This window comes from Epinephelus lanceolatus, chromosome 19, assembly GCF_041903045.1.
Source record: "Epinephelus lanceolatus isolate andai-2023 chromosome 19, ASM4190304v1, whole genome shotgun sequence".
Taxonomy (NCBI): domain Eukaryota; kingdom Metazoa; phylum Chordata; class Actinopteri; order Perciformes; family Serranidae; genus Epinephelus; species Epinephelus lanceolatus.
Window position 1 is genome coordinate 23,097,215 of NC_135752.1, and position 19,618 is coordinate 23,116,832.

Sequence of the window (19,618 nt, forward strand, 5' to 3'; positions counted from 1 at the left end):
CTGACGATAAATATATGTGCAGCTAAAGGAGAAAGATGCTTTCTTGCTTAAACCACTTCTGTTATGTCTCAAAGACAGAACTTTTTTAAATTGTGATGAAAAGAAAACAGAAGTGATGGTGTTTGGTCTTAACTTTCCTCTTATAGCTAATTGCTCGTAAGTGAAAACCTATTTGGTAATCAATTCTATTCTGATTCTGATGTGGTAAGTGACACCTTAACAACTAGGCAAACTCAGCTGTTATTAGCCTTGTTCCAAGCCTGTAGGTCGGAGTAAATTTTCTCCTGAGGTAAACTGTTGTACTGTGAGCAGATCTTGCACACTCTCTCCCTCCAGTCTGTGTACAGCTTCACTTTCCACTGACGTTTCCAGGCAAAATACTCACTGTAGCGTTTCTTGTCCTCTGCAAGCTGTTGTAGATACTTTGCCAAGTCTTTGACTGATGCAAACTCATCAACATGGATGAAAGAATTAGGTGGAGCCACGGCTTTGTAATCCTCTAATGGTGTCCAAGGACGACAGGCACTGCCCCACTTTGGTAAGCATTCCTCCACAGCTTCTCTGTGATGTAATCTTTGGCGATTGAGTTCTCAAAAGCCAAATAGAAGTAGCAGCGAGAGATTGTAGGTAAGAGAGCTGAAGCGTCGAGGGGTGTATTTGCCCACTGACCGTAAACCTTCACAGGAATTCTGGCACTGAGCTCCTTATACACTTGGGTTCTCCTGTGGTGGGCCCTGTAGTTGCTGACCACCCAACAGGCTAAGAAGCTCTTATTCTGAGGGACGTCTTCCGGCAGATGTCCTTCAGCCTTCTTAGGTATCCGCTCACCATAGGGTATACTGATATCAGCATCCCTCCTGTGGGTTATGGTCATGTTGAAGATATTTGCATACTGGTACAAGTCTCCATTGTGAGCAGGGGACTCCATAGTCATCCAAGCCCACCTCTGGCCCCGTGGCCGTGGAAGGTGCAGGGGCAGTTTTTCGGTGCCCTCTGACAGCTCTCTGTTGTGGAACACCACCACATCAGCAAAGGGGAACAAGGAGCGCTGGTCCACCAATTTACAGTTAGGGATGCGGTAGAGATCCCAGCAAACATCACCCTGCAGGCTTGATGACTTACCGAAGGGCCAGTGCCACATCAAGATGGTGACTTGTCCACTTCTGCTCCAGTAACGGAAGTTGGCAGGAATTTTGGCTGTCAGGGTGTGGAATCCTCTTGGCCATCCAACAAGAAGACCCAGTGTTAAAACACAGAGAAAGGAGAGGAGGAAACGGATCTTCATGAAGTTGAGTACAGTCTTTGTAATGTTATTACACCCCTGTCACAAAAGGGAATAAAGAAGTAGGATTATAAAGGAGCAATGAGGCTTTTGTTGTTTTACCTTTTGTCTTAAGCAGATGTTATATGATCATATCAGCGATATTTGCAGGTTTCCAGTATATTTAACATCACATCTAACCATCTTGCAAACTATGCAGCAGTTTTTAAAAATTTGAATGCACTTTTCTTTCTGTTTAGTGTCCATTCATTTTTCAGATGGTGTAAAACAACTGCTGTGAGCAACACAGACTTTTTAAATCAATCTGTGGATGCCCTGGTGAGTGTAGATGTTAATGCACTGATGGTGAATTTTAATGTCCCCAGTTTGAGTACAGCTGAGGATCTTTGTTGCATGTCAGTCTCCATCTCTCTCCCCTCATTTCCTGTCATCTCTCTACTGTTGACTGCAGGCATGAAATGCTCCCAGAAATTGCTAATTAATTTTCATTTAAGGAAATGCCCATGATTTATAACTTTATAACTATTCACATTTAAGTGGTCTTTTAATAACAATGTGCACTTATAACTCGGTAAATACAATGTTTTCAAATTGAATGAGAGCTTTAAATTATACAATGTTGTTAAAATTATACACAAATTTTACTCACTAGTTTCTAACTTTTGGGATAAAAACAGTGAAGATTTGGAGCCCATATATTACATATTCAGGGACACCATATTTTATTCAGTGCATAAAGTTTCCATTTAAAGTCTGCTCAAGGTTACTGCTGGAGGCTCACAGACAGTACCGAAACAGTTGGTAAGCGTGACACTGCCATTTGTAAACAGGAAAAATGAGACACCATCTCAAAGGGAGATTCTTAGGGTGTGGCAGTGTGAAGCAAAAACAGTGGAAACCAAATGAATTCCATATGTACTGATGGATGAAAACACCTTTCTGTACACGCCGTGTAGGTTTTGTTTTAGTGTCTGTGTAACTGACCAACAGCAGTGATGACTGTAATGAGGACTCACCATCAGGCTTTTCAACAAGTCAGCCCGTGACTCCCAGTATGAAGAAGACTCGCCACCACCCAGTAAAACCAGAGGCAGCTTCCTGCTCCTCCACAACTCGAGAAACTTGTCTATTAGCTTCCATTTTTTCTACATGGACAAAAGGGGGTGAAAAAAAGCAGAAAGTCATAAGACATTTCATGCAGTTACTTTGGAAATCTTTTCTGTAATTTCTAAGGAGAGATAGAAAAGAACATTTTGGCTGATGGTTTGTATGATAAATTTGCATTTCTTACACTGAAATTCCATTATGAGCTATTTGTTGCGCCCCCTGTTAATCAGCTCAAAATGCTTTGGTACATTTATTATCCCCCAACATATACTGAACAAATCTACCAAGATTTATTTTTAATGAGTTATGACCAAATAACTGCTAAGCCCTGCCTGTTGAGAAGCTTTTGATTGATGACGGCAATGTTTTTTTAACCGATCTTGCTCATTTATGATAGAAATGTGTCTCTCAATTACATAAGGTGGTGAAGCAAATTTGGTGTTGATAGAGTCAAAATTACCTACCCCTACATAGAAAAAGAGGTGGGTATACCCTGTGTTGCCTATACCCTCGTATAAACAACTGTTCGTCACTAAATGACTTTCCACATTTTGAATGCAATGAACAAAGACACTGAGGCTGTTTGCTTGCTTCTCATACCTGGACAAAGCATGTTTGATGGGTCATCCTTAAAGTTTTGTTGTGTATGGTCTCAAAATGGCATTTGATGTTCTGCAAGCACCGTTTCAAGACATGAAGTCCACACAGCACGCTCCTTCTGACACACAAAAATCCACTCCTCTGTCCACAAGAGCTGGAATGCCCAATCCTTTACTATCCTTTGCTTTCTTAGCCAGCAGGCAAGCCATCATCTATCTAACCTGCACTGGCAGCATTACTGTTTCTTTCCTTAGCCAATCAGAGGTAAATTAGGGCAGGGCATTGTCTTCGCACAATGCATGTGACTGTGATGAAGATAGCTGTGAAAGATGGCAGATTAGATGGCTTGTCAGAGACTCTTTATCTGATGACATAGTTTCTCTAGATGGCATTGGCATTGGCTCTAGCCTCTAGCACTACCCAAAAAACCTCAGAGTAATATTTGACCAAGAATTGTCTTTTAATTCTCATTTAAAACAAACCTCACGGACTGCATTTTTTCATCTGCGTAATATTGCGAAAATTAGGCCTATCCTGACTTGAAAAAATGCAGAAAAATTGGTCCACGCTTTTGTTACCTCTAGGCTGGATTACTGTAACTCCCTATTATCAGGTAGCTCTAATAAGTCTTTAAAAACTCTCCAGCTAATTCAGAATGCACTACTAACAGGAACTAAGAAACAAGATCATATTTCTCCCGTTTTAGCTTCTCTGCACTGGCTCCCTGTAAAATCCAGAATTTAATTTAAAATCCTACTCCTAACTTATAAAGCTCTAAATGGTCAGGCTCCATCATATCTCAAAGAGCTCATAGTGCCCTATTACCCCACCAGAACACTGCGCTCTGAGAATGCAGGGTTACTCATGGTCCCTAAAGTCTCCAAAAGTAGATCAGGAGCCAGAGCCTTCAGCTATCAGGCTCCTCTCCTGTGGAATCATCTTCCTGTTACGGTCCGGGAGGCAGACACCGTCTCCACATTTAAGACTAGACTTAAGACTTTCCTCTTTGATAAAGCTTATAGTTAGGGTCGGCTCAGGCTTGCCTTGTACCAGTCCCTAGTTAGGCTGACTTAGACCTAGTCTGACAGGGGATCTCTTATAATACACCGGGCACCTTCTCTCCTTCTCTCTCTCTCTCTCTCTCTCTCTCTCTCTCTCATGTCCTGATTCTGCATTTTGCTAACTCGGCCGTACTTCATGTCACTAACTCAGCTTCTTCTCTGGAGCCTTTGTGCTCCACTGTCTCGCAGGTTAACTCATATCGCAGCGGTGCCTGGATAGTGTGACGTGTGTGGCTGTGCTGCTGCCGTGGTCCTGCCAGATGCCTCCTGCTGCTGCTGTTATCATTAGTCATACTTCTACTGTTATTATACACATGTGATTATTATTGTCACATATGTATACTATCAGATATTAATAGATACTTTCAACATATTGTACCACTATAGCCAGAATTATAATTATAATATTATTACTTTCATTAATGTTGTTATAAGCTATTATCGTTACCATCTGTCCTGCATCTCTCTCTGTCTCTGTCTCTTTCTGTCTCATTGTGTCATACGGATTACTGTTAATTTATTATGTTGATCTGTTCTGTACGACATCTATTGTACATCTGTCCATCCTGGAAGAGGGATCCCTCCTCAGTTGCTCTTCCTGAGGTTTCTACCATTTTTTTCCCCCGTTAAAGGTTTTTTTTGGGGGAGTTTTTCCTTATCCACTGTGAGGGTCCAAAGGATAGAGGGATGTTGTATGCTGTAAAGCCCTGTGAGGCAAATTGTGATTTGTGATATTGGGCTTTATAAATAAAATTGATTGATTGATTGATTGATTTCAGAAGAACTCCCTTGCATGCATACATTTTGTGGTATGTTAGATGTGTGGTCATGATAATGAAAAATCTGTTTCCTGAAGGACCTTAACATTGACTGGAACTAGTTATGTTGTCATGTTGTCCACTCATGACTATAGCTTCCCACTGTAGCAGATGCATGTGGTCTAACATGAGTAGTATCTAAACCACCTAGTGTGTATGAAAAGTGATGGATCCAAAACATTTACTGGTGTACATTGTATCTTTACTAACTCAATGGAGCTATATTTGAAGTTATGTCAGTGCCTTTTGGATGTAGTGATCATAATGTAATGGCAGTAGTGAGGAAGCCAAAAGTTTCTAAAGCAGGAGCTACGATCATTGTTAAGAGATCATATAAACATTTCCAGAAAGTTTTATTGTTGTACTCTTTTATTGAGGATGTTAAAAATATGTGCTGGGAAAATGTGTCAATGAATGATGATCCACATGAAGTACCTGAAACCTTTAATAAGCTATTTGTGAAAATAATTGATTAGCGTGCACCATTGGAAAAGAGAACCTTTAAATAATGTTATATCCCCTTGGATTGATGATGAATTGAAGAATTGTATGATACACAGGAATCAAGCAAAGGAAATGGCAAATAATTCAAGCTACATATCAGATTGGCAAAATTACTGCAAGCTGAGGAATTATGTATCGAAGTTGAATAAACATAAGGAAACTGTTCAATAATATAAAGTATGACAATAAAAAGCTGAGGAATACTTTTTAATGATATTATATGCAGAAAATCTTCAACTTTTATACTACTACTACAATTTACAATTATTTTAATTGCAAATTAAATACTGAGGAATGAGATGGACCAAACAAACAATTAACAATTTTATGACCTGATAAAAGATCAAGTTTGGCAGGTCAGTCTAGTACCTGCACTCTTTTTATATGAAGCCATGTTTGAAGAAGTAGGGGCATCCCGTAAAAGACTTTATCTAAACCCGTATGTACCTCTCAGCATTCTGGTATTTTCATAGTTGTGTAAATAACCAATGAAGCCACGGGCAATAACACACTAACAGAACATTGCAAATGCTGGCTTTGGATTTTTTTGTTCTGATAACAATCTGAATTCCTCTTTAGCTCAGAAGTCACAATGATTTCCAGAAACAATTTGAAATATGCACTCGTCAGACCACTGCACACTTTCCCACTCCAGTCAGTCCATCTCAGTTAAGCTTGGGCATGAGGAAGTCAGCTGCGTTTCTGGATGTTGTTGTCACATGGCTTTCACTTTGCATGACTGAGTCCTAAGTTGAACTGTATATAAAGATACAAGCTGTATTTAGAAATCTAAATATCAGGTAGTGCAATTGGAGGCTAAATATTGTTGCATTTTTTTTTATTTATTTGATTTGTTTCACATACATAAATGCAAAAAAAAAAATGGAATAAAAAGGTTTTAAAAAGTGCACGTGGAAGAAACCTGCACATGCTTATATGAAAACCATTCCCAGAAGACATAGAAGTGGTTAAGTTCAACAGCTAAAATTTTCAGTAAAAATCAAGAATAACTGGTCTCTAAATCATATTTGTGGTGCTGAAAACATGGTAACAGCAGCTTGAGGGGTGACCAAAGTGTTCTATTTCAGTATATTAAGATATAAATGTACCAAATTTGGCGCTTTTATCACAAAAATGAACAATTTTTTAGCTATGCCGCCCAATTTATTAGTTTGTTAGCAGAATACATAACTGCCTGATGGATTTTCACAAAATTCGGTGGAGGGATGTAACACATGCCAACTTAGAATACATTAAATTTTGGTGTTGGTCCAACTCAGGGGGCGTGTCCACGGCCGCCCACACATGGCCTCCCATTCACTTCCATTCACTTTTTGGATGAGGATTACGTGAAAAGTGTCCAACCGATTTTCACAAAACTTGGCGGAGGCATGTAGCGTGGTCCAACTTAGAAGCCATTACATTTTGGAGTGGATCCAATTAACAGGAAGGGTCCATGGGCAGGTAGGATTCAATTGCCTGCTATGGCCACCAGGGGGCGAGTTTCTGATGCCCCAATATCCAGATTTGTTCTAAATATATTTGTCAACACATCTGCCAAATTTGGTGCTTTTATCACAAAATTGAACAATTCTAGAAAAATATTGAGCTATGCCGCCCCACTATCCCAAAAAATACATTTCAAAATCTCTCAGCTTGCATTAGTAAGAAAAACTTGTAGGGATACAACTGCACTGGCTTCCTGTTAAGTTCCGGATCACCTTCAAACTTCTCCTGCTCACCTACAAATCTCTGCACACCCTTGCCCCTCAGTATTTAACAGACCTCCTTCATGTCCACCACCCGTCCCGGAACCTGCGATCTGCGGACTTGGGCCTCCTTTCAATTCCTCGTACTAGAAGGCAAACCTTTGGGAGCAGGGCCTTCAGTGTGGCAGCTCCCACCCTCTGGAACTCGCTTCCGCTGGAGATTCGCCAGGCACCAACTCTGGACTCCTTTAAATCTCAGCTAAAGAGGCACCTTTTCCTGCTGGCTTTCGCCAGCTAGTTGTGTTTTCTGTTTGTTCATGTCATGTGATTTTGTGGTTGTCTGTGTGATTTTGTGGTTGTTTGCAATTGTGAAAAGACCTTGGGTTTCTTGAAAGGCGCTATATAAAATTGATTTATTATTATTATTATTATTATTATTATTATATGTTTTCATGGAAAGTGAGCATCGATACACAAATAGGAAACTTTATAATGAATACAACAAGGCCTCCAAAATGCCACTGGACAGAACTGCATCAAAATATATAACACAATAATCAAATTACTCTCCACTCTATCAAGACTGCATACTTAAATCCTTCAGCCCCCCAAATGGTAACTGCAGTCAAACAATACAGGTGTCACTTGTGGATGAACCTAACACAGCATATAGAAAAAAAGCCAACACCAATAACACATTTTGAGAAAATCCATCCATCCATTTTCATCCGTTTATCCGGGGCCTGGTCACGGGGGCAGCAGGCCAAGGAAAGCACCCCAGACGTCCCTCTCCCCAGCAACGCTTTCCAGCTCCTTCTGGGGTACCCCAAGGTGTTCCCAGGCCAGATGAGATATGTAATCCCTCCAGCGTGTTCTGGGTCTGCCCCGGGGCCTCCTACCAGTCGGACGTGCCCAAAACACCTCCAGCGGGAGGTGCCCTGGAGTCATCCTGATCAGATTCCTGGACCACCTCATCTGACCCCTTTTGACACGAAGGAGCAGCAGCACTACATTAAGCTCCGTCCGGATGTCCGATCTCCTTACCTTATCTCTAAGGCTGAACCCAGCTACCCTTCGGAGGAATCCAAGATGTCATTCTTTCGGTCATTACCCAGAGCTCATGACCGTAGGTGAGGGTTGAGACATAGATGGACCAGTAAATCGAAAGCTTTGTCTTCCAGCTCAGCTCCATTTTCACCACCACAGATCGGCACAGCGCCTGCATCACTGCAGAAGCCGCACCAAACCGTTAATCCATCTCACGAACTCCCTTGCTTGAGGCAGTAACTCTCCCCCATCCCGGAGGAGGCAATCCACCAGTTTCCGGCAGAGATCCATGGCCTCAGACTTGGAGATGCTGATTCTCATGCCGACCGCTTCACACTTGGCTGGAAACTGGCCAAGTGCATGCTGCTCCGAGAATGGCCACTTTAACATGGTGGAGGGGTTTGCGTGACCCTGTGAGCCTGGGACCTGTGTTGTCTGGGGCTAATAGCCCCTCGTAGGGTCCCCAAGGCAAAGTGGTCCCAGGAGAGGAACCAGACTAAGAGCCATTCAAGAAGACCTTGATGAAACTGACTTTTTGGAAAATATAATATATAAACATAAAGGTCGTAAAGGCCTAAAAAAATCATGAAGAACCTTTGCTTACAAATGTAAAAGGACACAATCAACAGGTCACACTGGTAAAGGAACCTGATAATATGTGCACATATCTCTAAGTATCCATGACTATCTGGGGGTGAACTAGGAACCCCTGGGGTAAATCTTAAAAATCAACTCCAGATTGTACAGAATTCAGCTGCCAGGCTTTTAACCAGAACCAAGAGATGTGGTCACATCACTCCAGTTTTAGCTTCTTTACATCGGCTCTGGTCTCAAGCCCATTGTTGAGGGAGGTTTCAGACGTAAAACGGATTCAGTCCTTTTCAGAGCCAACGTTTGAAGAGTATAAATCTAGTAAGTCTCCCACTGCTTCAGTAGTTTGTCATGGTCATCACCCCTAGGTGGCAGAGTGACCTGTTCAATACCACAGAGATGTGATAAGGAGATGTCATGGTGTGGATCATTAACAGTGTTGGGTGTAATTACAAAGTAACGCGTTACCACTTTTTTCAGTAACGAGTAGTGTAAGGCACTACTGTCCCTAAATGCAGCAATCACATTACAGTTACTAATCAAACACTTGAAGCTCCAGTAGGCAACATTGTTTTGGCATAACCATGGCTCTGTGTTCAGCCTCTAAAGAATCAGTATCGTGCCGATGTGCATCAACCTGTCAAAGGTCAGCTCAGACCACTGCATTCCTATTGGCTGTTCTACTGCATATGTGCGTTCCTGTGCCGCCGGCAGAAGGGGAGAGCAAGCGGCAATGGCAAACAGCGCACCAGGTAAAATAGCTATTCCAGCATTGGCTACAACTGCCTACATGGCTAAACAACCCAAAAAAAGGAAGACAGAACTCGGTTCCCCAGAGCCCTGGCGTGAGGGTTGGCCGTGGGAGCGGAGCCGAGGGCTCTCCGCGGAAAGCGAGACCCGAGCCTCGGGAGTATGTGCAGGTCTGCGAGAGAGGGATGGGGCGGGCTGCTGCGCGGTGAGCCTCGGGAGTATGTGCAGGGCCGCGAGGGAGGGATGGGGAGGGTTGCTGCGTGGTGAGGGAGAGCCGAGGCTCCCAGAGAGGGAGAAATAGAACCAAGTAGGATAAAATACTCGCATGCTCGTCTGGTAGGAGGGGCTCAGGGTGGAGACGAGCAAAACCTAACTCAGATGAGACTCAAAAATCAACCGTTTTCAGGCTTTCTACCTACTGCAGCTTTAAGTCATTACTTGTGTTACATAATTTCATCATTAGATCTTACCCTTACTTAAGAGTTAGTGACGACGGGCTTCAGGCTGTTGCCAACGGGTCGTCCTCTGGTCGCGGGAATGCGCGTTCCCGCCGCGACCATGGGTGCTTTTCACAGCAGGCGTGCTTAATACGGCACAACACCTGTCAGCCGCGAACACAGATGCGGGGACGAGCCAGAGGATGGGAGAGTTTCTGCCGCAAACAAGCACCAAGACCCGGGGAGACATGGGAGCAGCTTCATGTGTTTACAGCAGATAGCAGGAGCGAGGACAGACGTCTCACTCCGCCACAACTATGCTGACAACTCTATTGTCCTACTAAGTATTGATAACAAGCTTAGTATTTTACAAATTCAAGTTTTTTTTTATTTGATGAACATGGCGCAGATATGCAAAAATGAACTAAATGACTGTGGGGCAGTGGGCAGGTAATATAATCATCACACCTTTACACACGGTAACCACCCCCCGCCTGGCATAACAACTTCTCTGGCGGAAACCCTGCAAATACTAGTTTTTGTGCTCACTGATATTTTGTTTGAGTTTTCTGGTGGTTTTCCCAGCAAGCCCACATGGACAGTGTGTCAGGTAGATCATGTGTGGATGCACAAGTCTGGGAAATCTTTAACCTGTGTGGGGATCAGTTTTCAAGGTGCACAGCTGCTGCAGCGGTAGTTGGCTTTAGGGAGGGTATGCAAGCGTGCTTGTGTTTCTTGACTGGATTTCGTCTTATAGTCAAAATCAGCATGGACCAAGTGATCTCTTTAGTCCTTGTGCCCGGCCTTCTCCATAGAGTCCTCCGTGGAGTGACAAATCCCTCTCAATCAGAAGAATTGACTCATAGGGAGACCCTTTTTTCAGGGGGGTATGGTGAAAACTTGTAGCCAGCAACAAGGTGTTTTTGTCAGTGTCCTTTTGGTAGGGTGTTGTAGTGATTGAGTCCTTGTTTTTCATAACCAACATGTCAAGGAAACTCACCTTTTCATTATTACAGTTCTATGTAAAGTGGGGGTTGCTGTCTAAACTGTTCAACAGAATGGCAGTCTGCTAATTCATCAGGACTTCCATCACAAATCCAGAAGATGTCGTCTATGAATCTGTACCATTTTAGAAAATGCAACAGTGCAGCAGTGACGACTTTTGTCTGTCTCAGCCTTCTGTCAGCACAGTGATCACACTAACAATGTAAAATGTTTGTGAATAAGGCCCCTGGACTTTTGCTTAGTGGTATGGTCCAGGGGACATATTCACAAATATTCCCAGAATACTCTCAGAGAGCTCCCAATTTAGACTAAAAAAAATTAGAAAGGAGTCCTAGCTTAGGAGTGATTTAGGAAAGTTCTCAGAGCAACTCTGAGCAAGGAAGGGACAGAAACTTTTATCTTACTGAGGAGGTGTGGCTGCCCCTGTTGCTAGGTATGACGCATTCTTTTAACAGATGTTTGGTTGTCAGAGTAACAATCTTGTGTGAGCACGCAAGGTGTGGACACCCAGTGGAAATGAAATGAACTGCGTGACAGCACGAGACTGTGAAAGTGTTGTCATTGTTCATGTGATCACTTCAGTCACTGCTGCACTGTTGCATTTTTTTTCAGTTTTTCAAATATTTTGATGTTGTGATCATTTTGTTTCTGGCATTATATCGTTATTGCGTTGGGTGGGAAATGTGTGTTTATCCCTAATGAGTTTGACCACAAACATTATCGCTGCACAGTCTTATCTCATAGCATTTTATTTACTCACTGCCATTATGTGTTTGGAGAATATTTAACCCACCTCTTTACATTTCCACCATTTTCTCCTCTCCTTAAGAAACTCTTAAAACTCCTCTTCTCTATTCCTAACAGTTTTTCACCTTAGGAGTTCTTTTAAGGTCTAAGGTGCATTGTGAATAACCTTTATCTTTACAAGGACCTGGTCTTAACTTTAAGGATTCTAAGAAAGCATCATAATTCGAAGAATTTTCCTATAATTTTTTTCACTCTGAGCAGCTCTTTATAGGATGCTTTGTGAATATGACCCCCATGCTTCCATGACCCAGAAAAAGAAATTGCACATTGTGCAGAATAAAACCGCACGTTGTAGCCTTCAATTTGATAAAGTATAATATATAGTCAAGAGGATCTTATATAGTATATACTACTAGGGATGCACAATAATATCAGCCAATATTGGCTTTAAAATAGAATCAGCCAACATGCTTTTTCTTAATTTACACAATAAATTAATACATACATTAAAAAGCACTGCATTTCATGTCTCCATCTGCTGGTGGGCCATCACCATAAGCGCATGCATGCATACTACGATGTTAATTCCACTACAGAAGAGACTTGATCACTAAATTAGGTAGAGAAAAAAGTGGATATGTCAATATCGGTATCGGTTATCCGTCAAATGAGTTGTTACATATCGGCACATCAGATACTGGCAAAAAAAATCCAATATCATGCATCCCTAGTATATGATAGTTAGATTATATGTTTTATTATCTAACACTGGTGTGGGTTACTATAATGATGATGATGTCGAATATTGGAAGTAGGGGAGACAGGGGTCGAATGGCACACTCTTCACTCTTTTACATATTTCTCTGGCATAGTTTATGTTAAAATATTCTAATCAGCAGCAAATGAAAGCTAAAGGTCTCAGCTGTAAATAAATATGTTTTAATGTGCACTTTTTTTTTTCCAGAATTAGGTGATTTGCGGTTAAATTCATGTTGTGCATTTGTGTCACCCAGCCCACATAAGAGATTGGTTGACGTACTGTTAAAATGCTATAGTTACAAAATATGAAGCAACCAATGGAAACAATTTGAGCATTTAATTCAAACGAGAACCAGAAAACATGAACATTTCATAAGATATCTGCCCATTTTTAAAACCAAACATAATTTTTAAGCAAGTTATCAGTAGGAATGTCTAGTTACTTTTGCCATTGACCATTCAGAATAATGATAATTAACTAACAATATAAACATAGTTTTTATTATTTTAAAATAGTTTAAATTTCTCAAAATACAGTTACAGTTACAATTGTTAGATTTAGAATTGATTGGCACATGTGCCAACCAATCCCCCAAATCAGTGTGCCAACCAATAGCGCTCACATTTGACCCAACTTTGTGATGAATTATGTTTGCCAGCTGCCATCACTCATCGCAGACTGTCAAATCATATATCAAAATGTAGCTGATTCCTTTGTCTCTTAACTAGAAATAAAAAAGCTAACACTTTGATGTTACATTTATGTTTCTGTGACCTTCTAAGGACCAAAAAAATAGCTGTGTGCCAACCAACCCTAGTCCCCCCTACCATGATAATATTTTGATTTTTGATTTTTTTTTGCCACAGTGATGATTTTTGCAAGGGCTATTTTGATTTTGATTTATAATAGGTATGTAGAGACAGGTAGATCACTTCATTTTAAAAAAAAAAAAAACTCTGTGGAAGACCTTTGCTTTCAGTTTCACTAACTAGAGTTTTGTTTTGCTGAGTCATTAGTTTAAGGTCCACACAGCCTAATATATTTAGCCTCATACTTGCATTTGGCCATGTCTTGAGGGTGTTGCTGTCTCTGTCAAGTAGCTGTCCATTAGTCGCTTACTCCACAGCAGGAAACAATACTTCAAAATAAAAGCTCTGTGCAGGAAATTCACTGCACTCCAAAATGAAGTGTGTTTTTTACAAACTTGACACATTGGTGAGTCACTTCCAATCCATTCAGTATGGATTCGTGACCCACTTTTGGATGTAACCTATCAGTTGGGAACTGCTGGTATAGAATATAGGATATAGGATAGCTGCTGCTTTGGCTACAGTTAATGGGGATCATAATAAATTAAATTAAGCAATCACATAGGCTATGTTTTGTAATGTTTAGACACATACATACCTTACAGGGTACAAACAGAGTGCTCAAAGACTATAAAGACTCTTCAAGCACTCGAAGAAAAATGAACTTATGTTGTAAGTTATAATCATTGTAAATCAACATTTTAATTGTACATTATTCTAGCTGCACAAAGCCTAAAATCTCTAATTAAAATCAACTGTGCAAATTCTTTGGCTTTAGAAAATACTCGTCATCTTGTGATATGGCTTCTGTGACATGAACTGACTTATTTTGGTGGAGAGAAAGTGACAGAGAGCAAACAGGGACAGACAGAGACAGGTAAAGACCAAAGTGGACAGACTGCAACAGTTACAGACTGAGAGTGGCAGGGTGCTTTCAGAGAATATGCTGGAAGGTTGAGACGCCGAGATCCAGATTTGCTGGTCTGACTGGAAAGGCCGGAGGGGGTGTAGGCTGCTGCCTCTTGGAGCATGACAGGTGTGGTGAGAGACGAACAAAAAACAGAAACAGGCACAGAGGAGAGAGGAGACAGGGAGAGGTGAAAGACTGGAATAAAAATAAAAAATCAACAGGTGCAGCGAGGATAAAGCGGTGTTCCTGCATCCAGTGCTGACTGTGAGTATAGCACAATTTTTTTATACCAGTTTCATCAACACTGTGGAAGAGAGATATGTGTGAGATTGTGAAGGAAAGAATGAGGTTGCAAAACAGTCATGATTACACAAGAATGTAAAGTTCACAGTAACTTTTTCCTGACTTTGGCTTGATGGTGACTGAAATGAACCATTTTGTGGATCCAACAGAGACGGGCGGACATCAGGAGACAGAGAGGAAAAGACAGAAAGAGAAAGAAAAATGGCCGAGGCCCCGAAGATTGAACTCTTCATTAAGGTGAGACCGACAATAATTTTGATGTGCTGTGTTTAAAAAAATCTGCTAAGACACCACAGATGTGGATAACACAATATAAATGCAGTATCTGTATGTTATTATATGTATTTGGTGCTTCAGTATAGTGCTTCAGTATAGTTTATGTACTTCATGAAGTGATTTTCTTGAGCTCAAAATGTCTGGGATGTTCAAACATGCTGCTTGAGCTTGAGCAAATATGTTTGTTACAAAATGTCAGTACCCAAACACTCTAAAATTATCATTTTGTATGTTGCAATAAATTTCAGGGCAATGCTAAACTGAAAATGTACAGTTCTATTGTCTTTTTGTGCTGTACTGCACTGATGAAGAATCCTTAATGTCATTATATGTGTCACTTGTTATTTATGGACAATGTCAGTGTGAGAACTCGTGAGCAGGTGAAACTGAAAAGAGGCCTGTCCAGTTTAGAAACCTGTGTCCTGCCCTCTCAAAAATGCAATTGCCTCCACCTTGCATGCCTGTGACACAATTTAAGACTGTGGTGGAAAATGTATGATACAGCAGAGACACCACACACTATCTAAATACTAGGTTGTTCAATCTGTGTGTAAAGATGCCTCAACTCTCTTTTTGAAATTCCTCAGTGGAGGGTTTGGAGTATCAGAGCAGAGCAGGCTCGACGAGAATGCCTGTGCAGGTATTTGTGGTTTGGTTAAGAGCACAAAACCAACGTCCCGTTTCAAAACATGTTTATTGTTTTAATGTCACAAGCAGTGAGAAGAGAAGTTCATGTGTTCATAATGTCATGTCTATTTGTCTATCAGGCCAGTGACGATGGGGAGAGTGTGGGGAACTGTCCTTTCTGTCAGAGACTCTTCATGATTCTTTGGCTAAAAGGGGCCAACTTTACCCTCACGACTGTGGACATGAAGAGGTGACAACACATCTTTTTTATTTTTTCCATGAAGTTATTTGTATTAACTTTGAAACTGATAGGGGTATGACACATTAAAGGGACAGTACACCCCCCAAAACAAAAATCCATATTTTCCCTCTTACCCGTAGAGCTATTTATAAGTCTAGATTGTTTTGGTGTGAGTTGCTGAGTGTTGGAGATATCAGCCACAGAGATATCTGCTTTTTCTCCAATATAATGGAACTAGATGGCGCTCGGTTTGAGATGTGAAGTGCCAAAAAAATACATTTGAAAAACTCAGCAGCAATGTCTCTTTCCAGAAATCATGATTCAGTTGCTTAAGATAATCCACAGACCTTGTTGTGAGCAGTTTCATAAAGGAACTATTTTCTTTTTACCAAACTACACCTGCCAGCTAATCACCACGCAGAGGGAAGCATGCATTTCCTGCTAGCTCACCTAGCACCACTAAGCTAGCTAATGTTACATCTCAGGAGGATGCCCGAGCCTCTCATCCATGAGTAGTTACACCATTACCTCTGCGCGGTGATGTGGTTGGTGGATGTATATCGATTGAAAAAAAAATAGCTCCTACAGGAAACTGCTCTCAACATGGTCTCCGGATTATCTTGAGTAACCAGGTCGTGGTTTCTGGAAAGAGACATTACTGTTGAGTTTTTCAAATGCTATTTTTTTGGCGCTTTGAGCACCACAGTCCCGAGCACCATCTAGTTTTTTTTATATTTGAGAAAAGGCAGACATCTCTATGGCTGATAGGTCCAACATTCAACAACTCACGTAATAACAATCTAGACTGATTAACAGCACTACACACCTATTGTATTTCAATTTGACTCCAAAGAAAAGGTTGATGTGAGGCATAAAACTCACGAGACAATGCTTGTAGACCATGGAGTGTTATGGTCTGAGTGTCATCAGATTTCAGACAGGTTGTGGGGGGCTGCAACAAAATGCCAACAAAAACGGGGTGAAAATGGTGCAATAACAATGCACATGGACAGACAAACACATTCACACTTACTGTATACTGTATAATTTATAGTTCAGGAGGAAATGAGCATACCTAGAAGACACCCACACACATTGAATAATAATCATAACAATCCAGAGAGATTAGAATTTTAAACACAGTAGTACAAATAGTATTGATAAAGCAGCGGTGCTCCCCAGAGATATTTCTTAGTGGTGGCCACTGAAAATCTTGGGATGGCATAATAAAACTAAAAACCAAAGCTTAATTTCAGGAATTTGCTTACTGATGTGCTGTTGAAGTAAGTGAAAACTATGTGAGAGTTATAGGGACCCCCTTAAAAATGGTACCAATGGATGCCTTAAGTTGTCTAGTCTCACATAATACTGCTTCCTTCATTCCACTCCTACCTTTACCTGGGGGATGGTAGCAGCAGTTGTATCAGGGGGGGCCATAGCACCCACTGGTCCCCCTTAGGGGCACCGCTGCAAGAAAGTTAGAATAACACAATCAAGATTTTCTCAGACAGTAAAGATTTAACTCAAAGATGCTCAGTCTGCTGGTGTCCTTAGATGGTCAGGGAGGGTACAGATACATTTATCAAAGCATGTATCTGAAGTAAATCAGACGAAACCAAGGAAAGCCATCTCATTATTTCTGCCTTCATCATTTGTATTTGTTTAGTTCAACATTTGCCATTAAGATAAACCTTGTTTGTTGTTTGCTGTTGTGTTGCAGGGCACCTGATCAGTTGAAGGCTCTGGCTCCAGGCTCTCAGCCTCCCTTCCTTATCTATAATGGTGAGGTCAAGACGGACACTAACAAGATTGAGGAGTTCCTGGAGGAGACCTTAGCCCCGCCACAGTGAGTAGACTGCATTTTGATTGTTAAACATATTTGTTGTTGCCTGCTCCATTTCCAGACAACTCGAACTCGGTGGAGTTGGCGGATTCCAAGGTCTGGGCCCGGGCAATGTTTCAGTCATTATCCCACTGCATTCACAACATTATCACTGTACCCATGGCAGGTATCCAAAATTGTGCTGTCGATACAAAGAGTCCAACGGTGCCGGAGAAGACATCTTCCAAAAGTTCTCAGCATATGTAAAGAATCCCAGACCTGAATTCAATGAAAGTAAGGGGGCGTTATCTCAGGAAAGCATTTACACTCATTTTGGAGACTGTGACCTGAGGAATAATAAAAGTCTGTTATACCTTTCTGCCATTTAGTGCAGGAGAAGAAGTTTCTTTCATCTCTGGTGAAGCTGAACTGGTACCTGGAGACGCCTCTCCCTCATGAGCTGGACCAGAAGCCCAATGCCACTGTGTCTTCACGCCTCTACCTGGATGGTGACTCCCTCACCTTGGCAGACTGCAACTTGCTTCCCAAACTCAACATTGTCAAGGTCAGCAGAGTTCAGCAGCATAAAAACTCTACTCAGAGATCTGTTCATTTTTATCTCAGTGGCAAAGAGGAGTTAAAAGTGGTAATGAGCCATATCTGGACTGTTGCAAATTATACAATCTTAAAACCCCTCTTCCCTCAGGTGGTGTGTAAGAAGTACCGTGACTTTGACATCCCCACAGAGCTGAAAGGTCTGACGCGTTACCTGGACAATGCCTACAAACAAGATGAGTTTCGTTACACGTGCCCAAATGACTCAGAGATCCTAATTGCCTACCATGCTGTGGCAAAGTACCTAAATAAAATAAAACAATGAGAGTGTAAGTGGGAATAAAGAAGAATAGAGTGAGAAATGTGGAGAAAGAACAGAGAATAGGTGACAAAATGCCTAAAAACTGTACATGATTTATATTTTATTAAGGCCAAAATAAGAGGCTGGATGATAAAAAAAAATTGTTTGCAGTGGCATGATCAATAATTAGCTTTCTATAAAGAAGTATTCTTGTTTTCATCAGTTGGGTTTGAATACATCAGTTGGGTTAAACTACTTCTAAGTCGCTTGAAATGTGTATTTAGACGCACTGTACGTATTGTTGCATGCGCTGATTGTACTGACGTGGATTTCTTTTTTAGCCCCAGTAAGAATGAGAAAGCACTGTAAATCCCAGATAATATTTATGTTATGTCTCACTTTGCATGCATGTGTTGTGTCTAAGCATTTATGCTATGTTGATTGCTATATTTTAATAAGTACATCTTGACGTGAAATCAGATGCAATTTTAAATCAGATGTTATATATTCAGAAAATTACGAGTGTAAACATAAAAAAAAAATGGCCTTGGCTATAGATAAGACAAACTGTAAAGTTGCTCTGTGCTTTTAAAGTGTATGGACATCCCTAATGATTATTCATAGTCCGTCCTCTTCAATTATTTGTTTGTTTGTTTGTGTCTCTGTGTGTAAATGACTGCATGTAGTGACTCAGTTATGTTTAACTTTGACATAGACAAAGACTAATATTTTGATGTGGTAACTATTAAAGACTACGTGAACAAGTTTGGTGTTGGTTGTATCAATGTCGGGATAAATTGCAATGATGTGTATCATTAAATGTCAGGAAAAATATATTAAGTTATACATATAAATTTATATACAATAATTGTATATGATGAAATAAAAGTTTTTATTCTTACGTCTCGACTATATATTCACTGGATTATTATCACTGATGAAGTGATATGTAAGCCGCCTTAAGGAGGTGTTAATTTTAACTAGTTTGTATGCTGTTGTGTATTTAATTTTACTGTAAAATATTTGGCCTCATGTTGCAACATTCTCTTAAAATTTTCTTATATTTTCTATTAAAAAAACCCCCAAAAAAACATAAGTCAACTCTAGATGTACCAAACACTCTTAACAACTCTGCTCTTACCTAGGTCTGTTTAATGATGACTCCACATTGATGATAAATAATCTATTAGCACAGGTAACGCCCTCTAAACACTGTTTAAGGACAGGTGTTGTGTCATGTGCAAAGAATCTGCCACATCATCAACATTTGAAGATGCCACCAAACAAAGGCTGTAAGAAGAAGGAGAACATCTGCAGTGGTGAAATCAATGTTCTGGTAAATACACTTAAACCAAG

General features: G+C 40.8%; 1 protein-coding gene and 1 pseudogene across 1 annotated transcript; one reads left to right on the forward strand and one right to left on the reverse strand.

Annotated features, from left to right (window-relative positions):
• Positions 1-84: 84 nt before the first annotated feature.
• LOC117269902 (alpha-(1,3)-fucosyltransferase 7 pseudogene) lies at positions 85-8,449 on the reverse strand (annotated as a pseudogene).
• A 5,761-nt stretch (positions 8,450-14,210) lies between these two features.
• clic3 (chloride intracellular channel 3) lies at positions 14,211-19,163 on the forward strand. The gene is made up of 7 exons (XM_033646379.2): positions 14,211-14,401; positions 14,590-14,677; positions 15,484-15,593; positions 17,305-17,430; positions 17,594-17,700; positions 17,796-17,971; positions 18,113-19,163. The coding sequence occupies exons 2-7, from the start codon at positions 14,642-14,644 to the stop codon at positions 18,284-18,286; spliced, it is 729 nt and encodes a 242-aa protein (XP_033502270.1). The 5' UTR covers positions 14,211-14,401; positions 14,590-14,641; the 3' UTR covers positions 18,287-19,163.
• The last annotated feature ends 455 nt before the right edge of the window (positions 19,164-19,618 follow it).

What these genes read in the sequence shown, in the direction of transcription:
- clic3 (XM_033646379.2), top strand. Translation starts at nt 14,642, where the DNA reads ATGGCCGAGGCCCCGAAGATTGAACTCTTCATTAAG. An exon ending in GAGACCTTAGCCCCGCCACA is followed by an intron (nt 17,431 to 17,593) that starts GTGAGTAGACTG and finishes TACCCATGGCAG; the next exon opens with GTATCCAAAATTGTGCTGTC. An exon ending in CAGACCTGAATTCAATGAAA is followed by an intron (nt 17,701 to 17,795) that starts GTAAGGGGGCGT and finishes TCTGCCATTTAG; the next exon opens with TGCAGGAGAAGAAGTTTCTT.